The following is a 21369-nucleotide window of genomic DNA, read 5'->3' on the forward strand; positions in this document are numbered from 1 at the left end:
TGGTGCACCCTCACCTGGAGTACTGTATCCAGCACTGGTTGCCATACATGAAGAAGGACACGGTACTACTTGAAAAGGTCAGGGAAGAGTGACTAAGATGGTTAAGGGGTTGGAGAAGCTGCCGTATAGCAAAAGATTAGAGAAACTGGGCCTCTTCTCCTACAAACAGAGGACATTGAGAGGGGATATGATCGAAACATTTAAGGTACTGAAGGCAATAGACTTAGTAGATAAGGGCAGGTTGTTCACCCTCTCCAAGTTAGGGAGAACGAGAGGGCACTCTCTAAAGTTAAAAGGGGATAGATTTCGTATGAATGTAAGGAAGTCTTTCTTCACCCAGAGAGTGGTGTTAAACTGGAACACTCTTCCAGAGTTTGTCATAGGGAAAAACACCCTCCAGGGATTCAAGACAAAGTTAGACAAGTTCCTGCTGAACCAGAACGTACGCAGGTAAGGCTAGTCAGTTAGGGCACTGGTCTTTTACCAGAGGGCTGCCACGTGAGTGGACTCTGGGCATGATGGACCACTGGTCTGACCCACCAGTGGCAATTCTTATGCTCTTATGCTTACAAAACTGGCAGTAAAAGGTATTTGTGGCACAGATCTTACAGTACATGGCTCATAACCTATTTCTCAAAGAGACAACAATCAGTTTTCTTCCGCAACTGTACATCATTACCTTGGGCAGTGAACTGTGCGGTGACACAAGGGTCCACACTCTCTCCCATATTATTTAATATCCACCTGAAGTCTCTGGCTAAACTGCTTCAGTCAATGGTCTCAAAATTCTATATCCATGCCAATGACATGCAACTTCTCTTACCCATTGAATGAGATCTACCCACGAACATGGAGAAGATGCAGTATACAAACCTAAGGATTAGATTAGATTAGTTATGAGTAAACTGATTGCCTGTCTAACCACAAATCAGGAATGGGAAAACAACAACAAACTCCACCTGAACCCACAAAAACCAGAGCTTCTTTGGGTTCCTAACATCTGACTTCAAAATTTATTTGGGTACGTATGACCTCACCATAAAATTTAACTTAGACTAGCCACCAGGGAGATAGGCTTTAAAACAAGCCGTAGCGCATAAATTCCTCAGAATGCCACACGAATTTGACGTATGGTAGCTATCCTCATCGGAATCTTTGTGATATGCGATTTTTTCATAATATATTATTTTCTTTTTATATATAATTGTAAAGTGCTTATGCTTAATGTTATAGTAGCAAATATATTTTTTACTTAGCTTTTTCTAAACAAACTGGGTCTGGCTCAATCCCCAGGGCTCAATCAATAGGGGATTGAGCCAGACCCAGTTTGTTTAGAAAAAGCTAAGTAAAAAATATATTTGCTACTATAACATTAAGCATAAGCACTTTACAATTATATATAAAAAGAAAATAATATATTATGAAAAAATCGCATATCACAAAGATTCCGATGAGGATAGCTACCATACGTCAAATTCGTGTGGCATTCTGAGGAATTTATGCGCTACGGCTTGTTTTAAAGCCTATCTCCCTGGTGGCTAGTCTAAGTTAAGTTTTGTTAATTGACACGATATTTTGTGCACCAGTTTGTGTTTGAGACTCACCATAAAATGACAGGAAAGGAACCTTGGGATACTCTTAGACTCATTGCTCAATCTGATTTTGCAAATTCAAACAACCTTTAAAAATAATCTGTATCAACTTTGCCAACTGAGTTGTCCATACCATGATAGCATCATGACTAGACTAGTGTAATGCTATGCGTTGGTCTAAACAAAAAGAGTTTGAATCAGTTGCAACTAATTCAGAATTCAGAGTGAAAGCAGCATGACCACATTGCAACCTTCTTGAAAAAGCTACATTGTCTACCAGTACTTTACAGGGCTAAATTTAAAACTCTATTTTGATCTTCACTAGGACTAGTGGACATTAAATGAAGCTATTAAGTAGTTGATTTAAAGCAAAGTGGATAAAACATTTATTCACTCAACATGTAATTAAACTCTGGAATTTGTTGCCAGAGAACGAGGTGATTTTTTTTAAAAAGTTTGAATAATTTCCTAAAATAAAAGTTCATTAGCCATTATTAATTAATATCTGATTTCTTAAAGAAAAAAACAAAATCTAGTCTCAGAGACATTTGGAGCATTGAAATAAAGCAGTATATTTCTGTGTCTCGATGGCCACATATTTAGACTTGGAGGATGAGATGTACAGTGTCAGCATCTATGAGACAAATATGTTTTTTCTTGTTACATAGATCATTTTGGACCCCAGTTAGGTTACAAAAGTTAGACTGTTCTAAATTTAATAGATGCTGGCACTGTCATCTAGACATTGGAACACTAGATAATCTGTTGTTCTATTGTCCTTTGATACTTAAGTTTTGGAGTTCAATATGGGGTAAGATTAACAATAGAGAATGACACGGTGACAAAATTCATCACCGTTCCCGTCCCCGCAGATAACCGCGGGAAACCATCTTCATGTCATTCTTTAAGGAGAGAGGGAAGAATCAGAGTATGAATGGCCTCAACCACTGACCCGCAAGCTTTGCTTTGAAGAATGCTGGTGTAGAAGGACCGAGGTTGAAATAGACACTAGAAAATGACATGGGATTATTTCCCGCTGTTATCCGCGGGGACGGGAACAGTGATGAATTTTGTCACCGTGTCATTCTCTAATTAACTCAAATGTGCTGGGTGGAGAGGACTTACAAAATAGTTGAAGGATAGAGAGGTCAAAATTGTGGACTAACAATACTGTAAATAAGACTTCTCAATATATATGGAACTGAAAGTATAAATATATAAATTTCATCTATATATTCTTCACATACACTCAGAAAATGTGTGATCAGACCAAGAGCCTAGACTCCTATAGCCGAACACACTGTCCCATCACAGTGTATGGCTTTAGTATAAAAAAAGCTGGCTAAGGCAAAATGCTCTTTGATTTTCAGTGGCAAGAAAAATAAATTCACTTAACTTAAAGCAGAGGTGTCCAATGTCGGTCCTCGAGGGCCGCAATCCAGTCAGGTTTTCAGGATTTCCCCAATAAATATGCATGAGATCTATATACATGCACTGCTTTCAATGCATATTCATTGGGGAAATCCTAAAAACCCGACTGGATTGCGGCCCTCAAGGACCGACATTGGACACCCCTGACTTAAAGAGTTGTTACAGGTCCCGACATGGACCATGTTTCGAGGGTCTTTTGCAAGGAACCCAAGAAAAGAGAGGTTTTAGACTTCAAATGCCAAGGAAAAACATGTGATTCAGACGAGATAAATTTTTCTGGTGACAAAAACATAAAGAACAAGTCTTAAAAGCTAATTCAACTCATTATTATGACATAAATCTTGTAATAAATGCTAAAAAGGCTGAAAAAAAGGAGGGTACTTGCCATATAATGGAGGAACTCTTCCAAACTTTCATACGTGACTGGCTGAAAGCTACCGATTAAAATACAAAACTGAAAGGAAATGACGTAGCCCTGATGGAACTGGGCTGCACAAGTCAGCTGAGCTGGATTACTCATCTAATAAATTATTCATAAAGAAGCAAAAAAGCCGGTAGAAAAAGAGGTAAGTATCAGGTTTCAGTTATATAAAAGTTTCTGTATAGTAAATAAAAGAAAAAAAGTATGCTGACTGGAAAAGATACTTCAAAAGCAGGTTTCAGTTATATAAAAGTTTCTGTATAGTAAATTAAAAAAGAAGTATGCTGACTGGAAAAGATACTTCAAAAGCAGTGATCATGAAAATCAAGAATACAAAAACACAAAAGCAGAAAACAAAATCTCAAAAAACAAAAACCAAAAACAAGAAACAAAAACCAAAAACAAAAGAGTGTGATTACAGAAATGCTTGCCATTCGATTTCACTGTTGAGACCGCCCGGGTGCAAGGTATTGAGTTTAAGAATGAGACGTTGTTCCTTAACCCATAATATACGGGAGGGATCGCCCCCTCTTGAAAATGAAGGAGCTTCCACAACTGAGAAACACAAATCTTTAATAGAATGTTGTTGGTCCAACCAATGTTGTACCAGGGGTGCTTCCAGCTTATTAGTGCGTATTTTGCTCAAATGTTCTGTACGGTAATCCTCAGCTTGATGTTGCGGGATGTTTGTCCTATATAGATGAGTGAACAGGGGCATTGGATGATATAGACAACGCCACGAGTATCACAGTCAGTTGACATGTAGTGAGCTTTCTTTTTGACCCAGTTGGGAAGTGCAAACTCAGACAGAAGGGCATTGTGCTGACAAAACTTACAAAGGCCACAAGGGCGATGTCCAGTATGTGAAGAAGAAGGTACTGTGGGAATATACTGAGAGTGGACCAGTTGATGTTTCAAATTGGGACTCTTAGAGAACGCAAACCTGGGAGGGTCTTGAAATTCTGGATGGTATTGCATGATATTCCAACGCGTTTTGATGATACGTTTGATATTATGGGTCAAGGAACAATGTCACATTCTTAAACTCAATACGTTGCATCCGGGCGGTCTCAACAGTGAAATCGAATGGCAGCATCTCTTTTGTTTTTGGCTTTTGTTTCTTGTTTTTTGAGATTTTGTTTTGTGCTTTTGTATTTTTATATTCTTGATTCTCATTATCACTGCTTTTGAAGTATCTTTTCCAGTCAGCATACTTTTTTCTTTTATTTACTACACAGAAACTTTTATATAACTGAAACCTGATACTTACCTCTTTTTCTACTGGCTTTTTTGCTTCTTTATGAATAATTTATTAGATGAGTCATCCAGCTCAGCTGACTTGTGCAGCCCAGTTCCATCAGGGCTATGTCATTTCCTTTCAGTTTTGTATTTTAATCGGTAGCTTTCAGCCGGTCACGTATGATAGTTTGGAAGAGTTCCTCCATTATATGGCAAGTACCCTCCTTTTGTGCAGCCTTTTTAGCATTTATTACAAGATTTATGTCATAATAATGAGTTGAATTAGCTTTTAAGACTTGTTCTTTATGTTTTTGTCACCAGAAAAATTTATCTCGTCTGAATCACATGTTTTTCCATGGCATTTGAAGTCTAAAACCTCTCTTTTCTTGGGTTCCTTGCAAAAGACCCTCGAAACATGGTCCATGTCGGGACCTGTAACAACTCTTTAAGTTAAGTGAATTTATTTTTCTTGCCACTGAAAATCTTTATTATTATTACACAAAGAGCATTTTGCCTTAGCCAGCATTTTTATACTAAAACCATACACTGTGATGGGACAGTGTGTTCGGCTATAGGAGTCTAGGCTCTTGGTCGGATCACACATTTTCTGAGTGTATGTGAAGAATGTATAGATGCAATTTATATATTTATACTTTCAGTTCCATATATATTGAGAAGTCTTATTTACAGTATTGTTAGTCCACAATTTTGACCTCTCTATCCTTCAACTATTTAGTAAGTCCTCTCCACCCAGCACATTTGACTTAGTCTGCAATTTAATTTGGTGAGGCATAGTCATGGCTTCCACAGGCTGGGATACTTTATTGTCATATTGTGATCAGCAAGCTTCTGACCTTCTGTCAGCGTTTCAGTTATTTCCACCCGGCACAGAAAACATTATACCCACAGACTGGGACCAATTAGAGATCACTCAAAAAAGGATTGTTAGAGCAGAACTACATGCAGCCACATTGGCCGAATATTGCAAACTTAAACGGATCCCTAGAGGCCTCGTTTATTTCTGAACAATTCCAAATTTTTAGACAGATGGAATGTGGTACTTAATAAATGTTCATTGGATCTGATGCTTCTTATTATAGAAACTACTAAAATAGAAATGGAACAGTATAAACAAGAGTATCACATGCATTTACAGAACATTGAATCCTCTCTTCCAGTAGATTCGTTTATCACTCAATTGCAGGATTTCAATCAGAAGATGGAGGATTTCAAAACTGAACTAAGAAAGACAAAAGTCAAAAAATTACAACGTGATGCTACTGATTACGCTAAAAGCTATGTTTATGCGTGGATGGACAAATCCAGACCCAACAGGTGATACAAACAACCAGCATATACACAAACATCTAGCGACACATCAGAAGATGACAAATACACCGGAAAAAAGACTGTCTCCACCCCTAGCCCTTACACTAGACCACAAAATAAGGCTTTTTTAGCCACGGGCCCCAAGGTTACCAACTCCAGAACAACGAGGAACAGAGTTCAGAAACCGTGACAAATGTCTTCAATCTTTCCATAAGACCATTATCTGACACGGAGTTTTCTGTTTTGAGCAAAGGGTTATCCTTTGTTCCTACCACTTTTTATGATACCAATGACACCCGAATTTCACTATACAAATTCTTGAGGAGATGCAAGTTGCGGCTTTTTATCAAAGATACGGCAACCCTTTCCACAAATGCTTTAAGGACACCATCTTCTTGGTGTCCCTCAAGTCCCACTGACTCTCATATTAAAGTTTTTCAACAACTGGTGGAAAGAGACATTTGCCATAAGGAATCCCTACATTTGAGATCTCATTCCAATCTTACTCACCATCAGAGACTAGCTATCACCAGTTTAGCACAAGACTCCTCTATCACCATCTGCCCAGCAGATAAAAGTGGGGGGGTTGTTATATTAGACACTGATAAATATCTTCAAGAAGTTTACCGTCAATTATCAGATATTACATATTATCAGCGTTTAGATAATGACCCCCCCCCCCCCTCTGCTCTAGTGGACAAAATCTCTGACCTTTTAATCCATGCTCTTGAAACAGGTTCCATATCCGATCATGAGTTTAAATTTCTTACCAGGAAGAACCCCAGAATTCCAATCATCTATATGGTTCTCAAGATCCATAAATTTCTCGAAATCCCCCAGGAAGACCCATAGACTCAGGTATAGGTTCAGTTTTAGAACCCATTTCTGAGTTTGTTGATTTTTATTTAAAACATGAGGTTCCAAAAATTAAATCTTACGTCAAAGATTCAAATGACATGATCCTTTTTCTAGATCAGATACATGATGTTCCTACACATGTCACATTATTAACACTGGACATAGCAGCGTTGTACACTAACATTCCTCAGACAGCAGCCATTGCTGTCATAGAAACCCATTTGCAATCCAAGGATTTGTCTGAAAATAAGAAAAGGCTTCTCATCCAACTAGTGCAAATAGCCCTCAATAATAACTATTTTCAGTTTGGGCAGACTTTTTTGTACAAGTAAAAGGCACAGCCATGGGTGCCAAAATGGCACCTTCTATAGCCTGTGTGTATGTTGCCAGTTTTGAACAGCAGTTCCTGTATTCTTCGCATCACTATACCCACATCATTTGTTGGAAGCGCTATATCGACGACCTCTTTGCCATCTGGGTGGGTACCCCCACAGACCTTCAAATTTTTCTACAGTGGATTAATTCATGTGACCAATTCAAAACAGAACGTCATTCTGTAGCACTGCTCATTGAGTTGAATATGATGAAAAATAGTCAATCACAAGAAAACACTTTCACAAAAACTGCTGTAGCTTTGAGATAAAAACTGTTATCAACAAACAGGAAAAAGGAGGTTATTCATAAGGTTTGAAGCTTCACAATACCATCTAGCATGTTTCAGAAGAGCTTCTTGTTGGTGTACAATTCAAACCATCCTGAACAGACCTTGTACAGTCCATGGTACTTTAAACTGCTTATATTGTGTGGTGAACCCTCATTTGAAAGCTTTATCATTCTCATATTCTTTCAATTTTATTTTTCAATCATCATAATATCATAAGAACAAAAGGGTTGCAATACTAGGAGAGTCTGGGGGTCTACAAAGCTTAGTATCCTGTTTCCATCAGTGGTCAACCCAGGTCACATATATTTTGAGAGATCCCAAAAGAGTAAAATAGATTTTATGCTGCTAATCCTCAGAATAACCAGTGGAATTCCCCAAGTCCATCTTTAAAAAAAAATTCTTTATTGATTTTCCAAGCTTCAATAGTATAATACACAAATATATAACATATAAACAGGATATCAGCAATACATGAATGAAAAGAGTAAGGGGAGAACTGAGTATCAGTACAGGTAAAATAAAGAAGTGGAGACCAAAAGTGCTTATATTTACTCAGTCTGTGATTGTGATCTACTCAATAAAATTCATATTTAGCAACAAGATGTATATAGTTCCACCAATGGGCATATGTTGTAATATAAATATCTTTCCAATGCTGAAAAGCTACTTTTATTGCTAGAGCAATCAGTATATCAATGAACTTATTTTGAGAGTTCAACATAGCATCTGGTAACACTGCAGATCTCAGAATTATTAATGCAAAGGTGGAAGAAGAAGGACAGGAAGTATAATGAGCAATTGTCTCTCACACAGCAGACCAGCAAGAAGATAAGCAGGGGCAATGAAACAGCATATGCTTATTTTATGTTTAATATCATTTGTAATACCACATATATCATTTGTTGCAAAGTACTTACATTATGGAAACTTCTAGCATTGTGCTGAGATATTAGCATTCTTACACACTTTATAAGTCTTTAAAGCAGTCCATGTTATCTAATGACTTATATAATTAAATTTTGTTGGATTGGTGCGAAGTAGACAGATTTCTTTCTATGATTCAAAAAATTCAGCTATTGAACATGTGGTAGAGTAACTTTGAGCTCAGCCTCCCAGATAGATTGAACTGAAAGAGGGGAAGTATAGTGAGACAGGGTAAGATGATGATACTATTTTGATAATACATGCTGAGTATGCAAGCCGGCAGTAACATATTAAAAATCTTGGGTTCTTGCTCTACCAAGGAAAGATGTCTACATGGGTAGGATTTGTTTATACAACACTTAAGATGCATATATCTATATACTTGTGTCTTTAAGTAAATATATGCCATAGCGTGAAACAAAATTGAAAAGGTTTTATCAAAACCATGTAGTGTATTCACAATGATCTTCAAGATGGGTCATATTTGTGTGATAGAAAGTGAAGGAGCACCTACCAATTGAACTAAGGATAAAGGCTAAACTAGAGATCACTCAATTTTAAATCAAAGAGGATCCTAGGAAAGGGATCAGTTTGAAAACACCAACATGTGGTCCACAGAATGGCAGTAGAAGCAAATCTCTGAAAATTCGGAAACCCCATACCACCAAAACATTGAGGTCATTGAAGTGTACATAATGGAAATCAAGGGGGTTTAGATTTCCACAAAAAGGTGCCAATTAAAGCATCAAGTGTTTTAAACATATTTGGGGAAAATATGATAGGCAGCATCTGTAACACATAGAATTTAGGGTACAATAACTATGAGAGCCATAATGGAGAAAAAGTATTGCACAACTCTTTAACTTTCTGTTGAAGGAATGACTCATTAAGGTTCACCACAGCTTAAATAGTAGGCCTAAAATGAACACCTAAATATTTAAGTTATTGAGGACACCACTGAAGTGCAAACATATCAACTATGCCTATAGTAAAGAGACATGACCTCCATTTTGTCCAAATTGGGACATGAGAGAACCATAGTGACGTAGGAGATGGATACCCTCTGGAATGGAAGTTAGAGGATCCTGCAAATATAGCAAGACATCATCAGCAAAGGCAGCTAATTTTACAGTAGTATTTTCTATAAAGATTCCTTTAACAGCTGCAATGTTTTGAATTGTAAGTAGCAGAGATTCTAACACCAAATCATAAAGTTAAGGGGAAAGTGGGCACCCTTGCCTCATCCCTCTAGTCAATGGAAAGGCAGGGGAATAGTGGCCTTCAACAAGAACTTTGCAAGAGTTCAGTAATAAAGAATATCAAATATGGATATAAAATTATTTCCCAAGCCAAACCAAAATAATGTTTCAAAATTAAATTTCCATTCTACTAAATGAAATGCTTTTTTCTGCATCAAATGTCATGACACAGAGGATTGATTTTTTGCACCAATTCTTATAAATGACAAAACACATCACAGAGGCATACCATGACTCACACTGGCTCCCAATACAAGCCAGAGTGCATTTCAAATTCCATTGCCTACTAATCAAAGCTATAAATGGAAACAGCCCTACCTACTGGAACAATCGACTAACTCATTCGAACTTAAACAAACACAAAATATTCACACACCCACCAACCAAAAATGTCAAATGCAGAAAAATGTATGACAACCTACTGGGCATCAGAGCAGCAAAACTGGACTGACAACTCACCAATCTGCTGACTTCGACCACAGACTATAAAACCTTCAAAAAAGAAATAAAAACCCTACTCTTCAAAAAATATATAAAACCAATATAACACTCTGGATCTAATCCTAAATAGGCTAAGAGGATCTGTGAAGGAAGTGGAAGTAGTGGGACCGTTCAAAGTTGAAGTAGGAATACGGAAGGGAAAGAGAACTATAGCGACAACTTTTAACTTCAAGAAAAGAAACTATAAAGCGATTAGTGTAATGGTAAAGAAGAAACTTAGGAACACCTCAAAAAAATGGCAGGCTGTAAAGCAAGCCTGGTCTTTATTCATGGGCACGGTGATCGAGGCGCAAAATCTACATCTACCAAGATTCAGAAAAGGGTGCAAAAAGAATCAAACAAAAGACCCGGCATGAATAACCAAAGAAGTGAAGAAAGCGATAGCAGATAAGAAGAATTCATTCAGGAAATGGAAAAAGGGCAAGACTGAGGAGAACTGGAAAGAGCACAGGAAGTATCAAAAAGAATGTCACCATTTGGTTAGAAAAGCCAAAAGAGAATATGAAGAAAGGCTAGCCAAGGAAGCATGAAATTTCAAACCGTTCTTTAGATATGTTAAAGGGAAGCAGCCGGCTAGGGAGGAGGTGAGACCGCCGAATGACAGAGACAGGAAGGGAGTAGTGAAGGAGGAGAAAGAAGTGGTGAACAAACATATCGATAGCGGACACCCAGTGGATATAATATACTTGGACTTCCAAAAGGCATTCGACAAGGTTCCAAACGCTAAGCTTCTGAAGAAACTACAAAGCCGTGGAATTGAAGGGGATATACTAAGATGGATAGCCAATTGGCTGGAGAGCAGATTGCAGAGGGTAAGCATAAATGGGAAGTTCTCAGACTGGGAAAAGGTGACAAGCGGTGTGCCCCAGGGCTCGGTCCTTGGGACAATCTTATTCAATATATTTATAAATGACCTGGAAGAGGAAACAACGAGTAATATAATCAAGTTCGCAAATGACACAAAAATATGTCAGTCAGTTGGATCACAAATGGATAGCGAAGAACTCCAGAGAGATTTGAACCAGCTAGAGAAATGGGCGGAAAAGTGGCAGATGAAGTTCAATATAGAAAAATGCAAAGTAATGTACCTAGGCATGAAAAACAAGGAACATGAATATAAAATGTTAGGTGTGACATTGAGCAAGAGCGAACAGGAAAGAGACCTGGGGGTACTGATAGACCGGACCCTGAAACTGTTGGCACAATGTGCGGTGGCTGCAAAGAAAGAGAACAGGATGTTGGGCATGATTAGGAAGGGAATCACAAGTAGATCGGCTAACGTCATAATGCTGCTTTACAGAGCAATGGTCAAGCCACACCTGGAGTATTGTATCCAACACTGGTCTCCCTACCTAAAAAAGGATATAACTCTGCTGGAGAGGGTGCAGAGGTGAGCCACAAAGCTAGTAAAAGGTATGGGAAATTTGAGCTACAAAGAACGCCTCAGAAACTGAGCTTGTTCACCCTTGAGAAGAGAAGAATGCGTGGAGATATGATAGAGACTTTTAAAATACTAAAAGGATTTGATAAAATCCAGCAAGATGCATCGTTATTCACGTTGTCAAATGTGACTCGGACGAGAGGTCATGTACTGAAATTGAGAGGCGACAGGCCCAAGACAAACGTCAGGAAGTTCTGTTTCACACTTGGAATGCTCTCCCAGAGGAGGTTGTGACAGAGACCTCCATTATAGGATTTAAGGGCAAGTTGGATGCACATCTCCTTGCAAATCACATTGAGGGATACAGGTAAACAAGGTCATCTGGGAACACCAAGGTCTTCATTAGGAAGCACCTAGTTAAGCCTCCGCGTGTGCGGGTCACCGGACTGGATGGACCAAGGGTCTGATTCGGTGAAGGCATTTCTTATGTTCTTATGACTAAACATGTTCTTTTCATCTGTATTTACAAAAGAGGAAATTTTGAACATACCGGAACCTGAGCAAATCTTCAAAGGAGCCCAAACAGATAAGCCTTGAAGACGTACGCAGGCAGTTAGAAAAATTAAAAACTGACAAATCGCTGGACCCGGATGGAATCCACCCAAGGGTTCTGAAAGAACTAAAGGATGAAATAGCGGAACTACTATAGCAAGTTTGCAATCTATCCTTAAAACAGGCGTGATCCCGGAGGATTGGAAGATAGCCAATGTTACACCCATCTTTAAAAAGGGATCGAGAGGTGACCCGGGGAACTACAGACTGGTGAGTCTGACCTTGGTTCCGGAGAAAATAGCGGAAGCACATATAAAAGACAACATCGATGAGCATTTTGAAAGAAATAAACTTCTAATCACAAGCCAACATGGCTTCTGCAAGGGGAGATCATGCCTAATGAATTTACTGTACTTTTTCAAAGGAATTAACAAACGGATGGACAAAGGGGACCCTACAGACATCGTATATTTAGATTTCCAAAAAGCCTTTGACAAGTTACCCCATGAACGCCTACTTCGGAAACTGAAAAACCATGGGGTGGAAGGAGACGTACACAGAAGATCAGAAATTAGTTGGTGGGGAGGAAGCAGAGGGTAGGAGTGAAAGGCACTGCTCAGACTGGAGGAGGGTCACGAGTGGTGTTTCGCAGGGGGTCGGTGCTCAGACCGCTGCTATTCAATATATTTATAAATGATATAGAAACAGGGACGAAGTGCGAAATAATAAAATTTGCAGACAACACTGAATTATTTAGTGCTACTCGGACTAAAGAGGACTGCAAAGAATTACAAAGGGACCTGAACAAGCTAGGGGAGTGGGCGACGAGATGGCAGATGAATTTCAATGTAGAGAAATGTAAAGTATTGCATGTGGGAAACAGAAACCTGAGGTACAGCTATACAATGGGAGGGATGTTATTTAGTGAGTACCCAAGAAAAGGACTTGGGGGTAATAGTGGACAAGACAATGAAGCCGTCGGCACAGTGCGCAGCGGCTGCTTAGAGAGCGAATAGAATGCTAGGTATAATCAAGAAGGGTATTACAACCGGAATGAAAGAAGTTATCTTGCCGTTGTATCGGGCGATGGTGCATCCGCATCTGGAGTACTGCGTCCAATATTGGTCACCATCCTTAGGAAGGATATGACGATACTTGAGAGGGTTCAGAGGAGAGCGACATGTTTGATAACAGGTATGGAAAACCTTTCATACACTGAGAGACTGGAGAAACTGGGGCTCTTTTCCCTGGAGAAGAGGAGAATTAGAGGGGATAAGATAGAGACTTACAAGATCATGAAGGGCATATAGAAAGTGGAGAGGGAAAAATTCTTCAAACTTTCAAAAACTACAAGAACGAGAGGGCATTCAGAAAAGCTGAAAGGGGACAGATTCAAAACCAATGCTAGGAAGTTTTTCTTCATCCAATGGGTAGTGGACACCTGGAATGAGCTTCCAGAGGATGTGATAGGACAGAGTACGGTATTAGGGTTCAAGAAGGGATTGGATAATTTTCTGAAGGAAAAGGGGATAAAGGGGTATAGATAGAGGACTACTACACAGGTCCTGGACCTGTTGGGCCACTGCACGAGCAGACTTCTGGGTACGATCGACCTCTGGTCTGACCCAACAGAGGCACTTATGTTAACCAACAATGCTCTGAACTCCTCTTGCAATACCAACTCCTCCTTAGCATTACCAACTACTCCTTAGCAAATTAGAAAATGTTCAAACTATTCCTTAAGTACTTCTTAATATTGTATCAGTATGTACTTCTTAATATCTTATCAGTATGTACTTCTTAATATCATAACAATTCTTATGTAATCCGCCTTGAACCTCAAGGTAAAGGCAGAATAGAAATCACTAATGTAATGTAATGTAATGTATTATCCGAGACATATGCCCTTAGATAAAACCACATTCTTGGTGTAAAGGGGATCTCTCCATAATTTTGGAAATGCAGTCATTGTGGCTTCTGTAAAAGAACCTGCACTATAGTTGCCATCTAAAAATGTCTGGTACAAAGTGACCAATTTAGGTGCTAGGATATCAGAAAAGGCTTTATAAAAGTCTCCTGAGAAGCCATCATTTTCAGGAGCCTTCCTAGGTTTTAAATGTTTGATAGCCACTGCAATTTCTGAATGCAGGAGAGGACTATTAAGTGCATCATGCTGACTCTACATAAAAGTAGCGGGAAACAGTATGAAGAAAGGTCAAAATAGCCCCACTAGAAGGCAATACTCTAGAGGTGTAGTGGGTAGTATAAAAATCTTGAAATTGCTGAACTATATCCTTAGGTAATACTTACTTCTGATCACCTTTCTTAATTGCTTGGATCTTAACCTTGAATCTGATCCACCCTGTTTTTCCCTTAATAATAAAAAGTGCTATCTTTATAGAAAAGCAATCCCAGCCTCTCAATGAGCAATGAATTAAACTGGAATGTGTTTTTTGCAGTTGTAGGATTACTGTTCTATCAGAGCTGAGCAAATATTGACCTTCTAAAGCATTCCTAAACTGACTGAAATATCCATTCATGACATGCCTATTCATACACCAACTTCACACATACCTACAAAAAAAGAGAAAGAAAAAAAAAGAAAAACACAAACCCTTCTCCAACCTCATACCCACACCCCTGTGGCCCCTTACCAGAATAAACCCTCCTATGAATGCTATATTTGAGGGTGACAAAACCAATGGGGAGTCAAATCAGGCTTCCCACAAGCCAGCAAATGTAGACAAGCAAACTGAGATATGATAACATTAACCAGCTACTTCATTGTATAAATTTAGAATTGTAATGCAAAATGAAACAGTACTTATACCCCAAGTTATCAGCTCAGCTGTAAACATTCAAATAAGGACACATTCCAAATCAGTTAGGATGTTATGAACCTAACTTTCTAGTTCTTCCACAAATTTAAGAAGCAACTTGGGATCTGTGTACATCTTTGTACAATTTTGGTAGGTAATTTTCATGCGAGCAGGTAGCCCATAGCATGCCTTCAGTGCCTCCAATTGTTGTCTCAAGGAAAGAAAATTCTCACAGTTTTTTAGGTGTTTCCTAGATATAATTAGGTGAAGTATACATAGAATGCATTTGCCCCTTAATTTTGTGCTGTATTCTCATCTTCGACAGAATGGCTGTCACTTGTGGAAAGTATACAATATTCATAACAGCACATGGTCATTGAAGAGTAATAGATATAGAAGCTGACTCCCAATGAGCCTGTTGAATCTAAAATGGCTTGTCAAAAGTTATATTAAGAACTTTGGGATCCAGTTTTTAAAAAACTTGATGGGATCTGAAGCTTTGGTTTGCTCTGGGAAGCCAGTAATCCTAAAGTTGTTATGTTGGATTCTGTTACTGAGATCTTCCAAAGTTGCTTCAGAATGCAGCAAGACTTTCTGAGAAGCAATGTCATCTAAAGTTTGATGTTTATTTTCAAGCACTTTGAGCTTTAAATCAACTGCTGAAAGTTTTGTTGTAAGATGTGAAAGTTCTGTTTTATTTTCTTTAATGTCTCCAGTACTCTATGAAAGCATAGATTTTATTTGCTGTAGTTCTTCAGTTACTTCAGTCATATTGTCAATTTGAGCTTTTCTGCCATCATCCTTATCATGAGGTGGAGAATCCTCTTTATGCATTTCACCCCTGAATTTAGCCCGAGACCAATTTCAATTTTGCCAGGTTCAATTGAGGCATCTTTCCATGGGTATAAATATTAATTTAATCAAGAGGAGCGAGATTAAATTTGAATTGATTAGAGCTGATTATGGGAGCTATGAAGTTACTCTGTCATCTTGTTTGGGCTCCCTAGCACCCCCCAGTACTGCTCATTGTGACTTTACCACCTTTTTGTGGTTTTGAAATTCCAAAACCACAAAAAGGTGGTATACAAGTCCCCATTCCCTTCTCAACAGGGACTGTACAAGGTCTGTTCAAAATATTCCAGGACATATTGAATTGCACACCAGTAGGAAATTCTTATGAGACAGGCTAGGTGGCATTGAGAAGCTTTAAACTTCATGAGCAACCTTCTTTTTCCTATTTGTTGATATCTGTTTTTGTCTCCAAGCTATGACCATTTTTGTGAGTGTGTTTTTGTGATTGACTGTTTTTCATCATATTCAACCTAAATGAGGAGCACTACTGCTTTAAATTGGGTAAGACCACTACATAAACATATTAAATGTTGAAAGTGGCTTATGAGAAACATGTCATAAGTTTGTGACCTTAGAATTATATGGTTCTAACTGTACTGAAAGTCATTCTCAGGAATTTGAAGTTGAGGTTTGTGGGGCAATTTGGTGTTCAATGACATGTGCAGATTTATTTATGAAATGAAGGAATGGCTATGTTGCAATAAATCCTCATGAGTGTTGTAAAATCTACATGTCAGATAGAACCCGGAAGTCAGAGTTAAAAATACTGAAAATTATATAGAAATCGCATTGCCTTTTTTCCAAGCTTGATCTTGTTGTTTACTGTTTTTTACTGTTTCTTGAAAACTTAATAAAACATTTGAACTTAAAAAAAAAATACTGAAAATTTTCACTTAGAACCCTGTAATTCTAAGGTCATGAGTAGTAGAAGGTGTTTTGAATGGTATTCATGCTTCAAAATTGGGCATGAATCAGTGAAAGATGATTCACAAATTAGAAGATGAAGACGTGGCACTGTGGCTTAAATGAGCCTGGGGGAAGCCTATTAAAAATAGACAGGTATTTTGGTGAGATGGGCAAACATGGAAAAATGTAGCCACTACACTTTCTTACCTAGCTCCGGAGTTGCTAGTTAGAAAGAACATAATGTCAGACAAGTCCTTAATCCAAGAGCAGGTGAGCAAGTTTTATGAGAGGATATATATATACAGTGGTGCCTCGCATAACGAACGCCTCGCACAGTGAACGCTGCACACAACGAACTTCATGTCTTGATTCATACAGCGAACTTCGTTTCACACAACGAAGTCGCCCGAGCTGCCGATGTATTGCATCCTTCCGCGCAGGCACTGAAGGCAGTCGTTAGTCACTGCGCTTAACTGCCCTCTCTCACAGCCCTTCGCCTGGCTCCCTGTGCAGTGGCGGACCGTCGGCTCGCCTCCTTTTGTGGAGGGGCCCGGCGCCTACTGCTGATGCGTTGGGGGGGGCGGAGCTACTCTCGCCGCTTCCCCGATGCTAGAAAAAAAAAAAAAAAAGAAAAGTTAAGTCCCAGTTTTTGCCGCTGAGACTCTGCCCTCTCTCACTGTATACAGTCGTCCTTTTAAGATAAACTCAATATTTTTTATATATCATGGCTTCTAAAAAAAGCAGGAAGGTGATTTCTGTTGAAATGAAACGGGAAATAATTAGAAGGAGTGAATGTGGGGTAAAACAGTGTGACCTCGTCAAAGAGTTTGGCCTCAGCAAGACCACCATTTTCACCATTTTGACAAATTTATCTTTTTTTATGTCATCTTAGCATATTTTATGCTGCAGAACGAATAATTTTTTTTAACATGTATTGTTATGGGAAAACGCGTTTCACATAACGAACTTTTCGCATAACAAACTTGCTCCTGGAACGAATTAAGTTCGTTGTGTGAGGCACCACTGTAAAACCAAAATTGGATAAACCAGGATACGGAACCAGAAGGATGGGGTAAAAACCTGTAAAATATTGTTTTAGAACATAAGAGATGCCACTGCTGAGTCAGATCAGTGGTCCATCGCGCCCAACAGTCCGCTCACGCGGAAGCCCTTTTGGTCAAAGACCAGTGCCTAACTGACACTAGCCTTACCAGCGTACGTCCTTGTTCAGTAGCAACTTGTCTAACTTTGTCTTGAATCCATGGAGGGTGTTTTCCTCTATGATAGCCTCCAGGAGAGCGTTCCAGTTTTCCACCACTCTCTGGGTGAAGAAGAACTTCCTTACATTTGTACGGAATCTATCCCCTTTCAACTTTAAAGAGTGACCTTGAGAAGGGAGAGAGAGAAAGTCCTGTACAGGTGTACAGGTGAAGAAGTTTAAGTCCTCTTTGAAACTAGAGGTGAAGAGCACCCCCCTGAAATCCCCTAACATATTAGGCCAATAAACACAACTAAAAGGCCTAAGATGGCTGAGAATGCTCTGACTAAAACTGTCAAGCCTTTGCACTATCTATGCTTGCTGAAATTAGCAAGCCAAGCAAAACTTATGCTAAAAATGAGCAAGTGAAACAAAACTTATTCTTTTACATGGCAACTGGTGTCACATAAGAACATAAACAATGCCTCCGCTGGGTTAGACCTGAGGTCCATCGTGCTCACGCATCAGCCCAACAGGTCCAGGACCTATGTAGTAATCCTCTATCTATACCCTTCCATCCCCTTTTTCAGCAGGAAATTGTCCAATCCTTTCTTAAACCCCAATACCGTACTATGCCCTATTACATCCTCTGGAAGCGCATTCCAGGTGTCCACCACACGTTGGGTAAAGAAGAACTTCCTAGCATTTGTTTTGAATCTATCCCCTTTCAATTTTTCTGAATGCCCTCTTGTTCTTTTATTATTTGAAAGTTTGAAGACTCTGTCCCTCTTTACTTTCTCTATGCCCTTGATGATCTTGTAAGTCTCTATCATATCCCCTCTAAGTCTCCTCTTCTCCAGGGAAAAGAGACACAGTTTCTCCAATCTCTCAGTGTATGAAAAGTTTTCCATCCCTTTAATCAGACGTCTCGCTCTCCTCTGAACTCTCTCGAGTACCGCCATATCCTTCTTAAGGTACGGTGACAATATTGGATGCAGTATTCCAGATGCGGGCGCACCATCGCCCAATACAACGGCAGGATGACTTCTTTTGTCCTGGTTGTAATACCCTTCTTAATTATACCTAGCATTCTATTCGCTCTCTTAACAGCCGCTGCACACTGTGCCGTCGGCTTCATTGTCATGTCCACCATTACTCCCAAGTCCCTTTCTTGGGTACTCTCATTCAATAACATCCCTCCCATCGTGTAATTGTACCTCGGGTTTCTGCTTCCTACATGCAATACTTTACACTTCTCAATGTTGAACTTCATCTGCCATCTCATCGCCCATTCCCCTAGTTTGTCCAAGTCCCTTTGCAATTCTTCGCAGTCCTCCTTTGTCCGAGCTCCATTAAATAGTTTGGTGTCATCCGCAAATTTTATTATCTCACACTTAGTCCCTGTTTCTAGATCATTTATGAATATATTAAATAGCAGCGGCCCGAGCACCGAGCCCTGCGGAACACCACTCGTGACCTTCCTCCAGTCCGAGTAGTGGCCCTTCACCCCTACCCTCTGTTTCCTACCCTCTAACCAGTTTCTGATCCATCTATGCACGTCTCCATCCACCCCATGGTTCTTCATTTCCGGAATAGACGTTCATGAGGCACCTTGTCAAAGGCTTTCTGGAAATCTAGGTATATGATGTGTATGGGATCTCCTCTGTCCATCTGTTTATTAATTCCCTCAAAGAAGTGCAATAAGTTAGTCAGGCACGATCTCCCCTTGCAGAAACCATGTTGGCTGGTTATCAGAAGTAATGTCAGGGAAGTGAATCTAAGAATGATGAGAACATGCCTTGACCAAGAATATAAAAATACATTATTTTGCAAGAATATCCTGTGATGGGCAGGCTTTTACTGGCTGATGGCTTGAAATTGCTGACATGATGATTAAAACGGCATATGCGGGAAAAAGGTAGATATTCTGGTAAACAGGACATGCGTATGGTATGACATAGATATTGTGGACCAATTAATAAACTGATAAATGTAATGACGTTTGTGAGTGACCAATAAAAATTAACAATATATGTGCCAACGTGGCCTCAGGCTTTCAAGAATTGTATGAGACAGCCTTGGTGATTGTGAAAGGAGGACAGATATCCAGGTATACTCAAGCACTTGAGGCATACTATCTGTCAGCTCCATATGCTGTAAAGATTTGTTCTTGTAATCTGTTATTGTTATTGATTGTTAATAAAATAAATATATATTAATTAAACCAGCATATTGAGCTTCCATGAAGTGGTATTGAAAGGCAGTAAAGAGGCGGCTTTTCAGTGGTGACATTCCCGACTGTGAAATGGGGAATTATGCTAGCCTTAGGCTTCATGGACTGTGGGTTGAAGGCCTATGTCTGCTTTTCAGATAGCCACCCCATTTATTTGGGATTCTTTAAGGCTTATTTGCTTAAGACTTTCCTTAACTAGTGGTAATAACTTGCGCTTGCATTTGTTAACTGTTTTTATTCTGCTTTTTCTTTTTTTTTACAGATATCTTTTACTAACAGTTTTTCTCCCTTTTAAACTTATTGATTTCCTTACAGAGTAAGCTTTCTGTAAGTAGTGAGCCAGGGCTGGTAATTTAGCTTTGACTTAAGGTGCCCTGTGCTGGAGTTCTGGGCTGGTAATTAAGCTATGACTTAAGGTGCCCTGTTGGATTTCTGGGATACTAATTTAGCTGTGACTAAAGGTGCCCTGAACTAGTGCTCAGGGATGAGAATTTAGCTTTGTCTAAAGGGGCCCTGAGCCAACTGTGAACCGTTTTCTTGACATACAACCAGCTTTGACTGGTGGATAAGCTGTTTCCGTGGTCCCGGGCCACGCCTTATCTATTCTGTGATCACATTTTATCATTTTGTAAGTATTCTTTCTTTTCTTACATTAGTTAGTAAAGGCCTTATTAGTTTTATTTTTAGACTCATTATTTTGTTAATCATAGAGTTTGTAGTTGGATATATTGCTTTTTTCTCCCATGTTGCCTGCTCCCGCAGTCTCCCCCTCAGCCTCAGTTCCTATACCACCTGATTGTATTGAGATCACTGTAGTGGACCCACCCCCTTATTCTCATGCTTCTCCACTTTTGCTGCTAGCATCTCAGTCCTCCCATTTGTACCCCTCTCTGCCACTGCCATCCACCCCTTTGCTCTCCCCTGCTCCTCCTACTTTTATTTTAATATGTTTCAATATAACTTTAAATTTATAGCAGTGCCATTCTTTTTATTTAGGTCAGATTCCTTGCTATGTTTTGATATATTTTTATATCATATGCTACTGTAGCTATAATTCCTTTAGGTTGTCAGATATAGTTCAGCTAATATATTAGGACTTAACTTATTTGATTTGAAGCACATAAATTTTAATTTCTGATTTCTTTTGCATATTTAGTGCTGTACCTATTTTGTTAGTAATATTACTCATGCATAGCTGGAAACAAACTAA

At 39.1% G+C, this 21369-nt stretch overlaps 1 protein-coding gene across 1 annotated transcript in view; it reads right to left on the reverse strand.

Moving 5' to 3' along the window:
- Positions 1 to 15804, reverse strand: part of LOC117346163 (vomeronasal type-2 receptor 26-like) — a 31640-nt gene extending 15836 nt beyond the window's left edge. Inside the window, exon 1 of the mRNA XM_033915567.1 lies at positions 15733 to 15804. Coding sequence (XP_033771458.1) covers positions 15733 to 15804 — 72 coding nt within the window. The remainder of the gene's footprint in view (positions 1 to 15732) is intronic.
- Positions 15805 to 21369: the final 5565 nt, after the last annotated feature.

The sequence above is a fragment of the Geotrypetes seraphini genome, chromosome 12 (genome assembly GCF_902459505.1).
Source record: "Geotrypetes seraphini chromosome 12, aGeoSer1.1, whole genome shotgun sequence".
In the NCBI taxonomy this organism is placed as follows: Eukaryota; Metazoa; Chordata; class Amphibia; order Gymnophiona; family Dermophiidae; genus Geotrypetes; species Geotrypetes seraphini.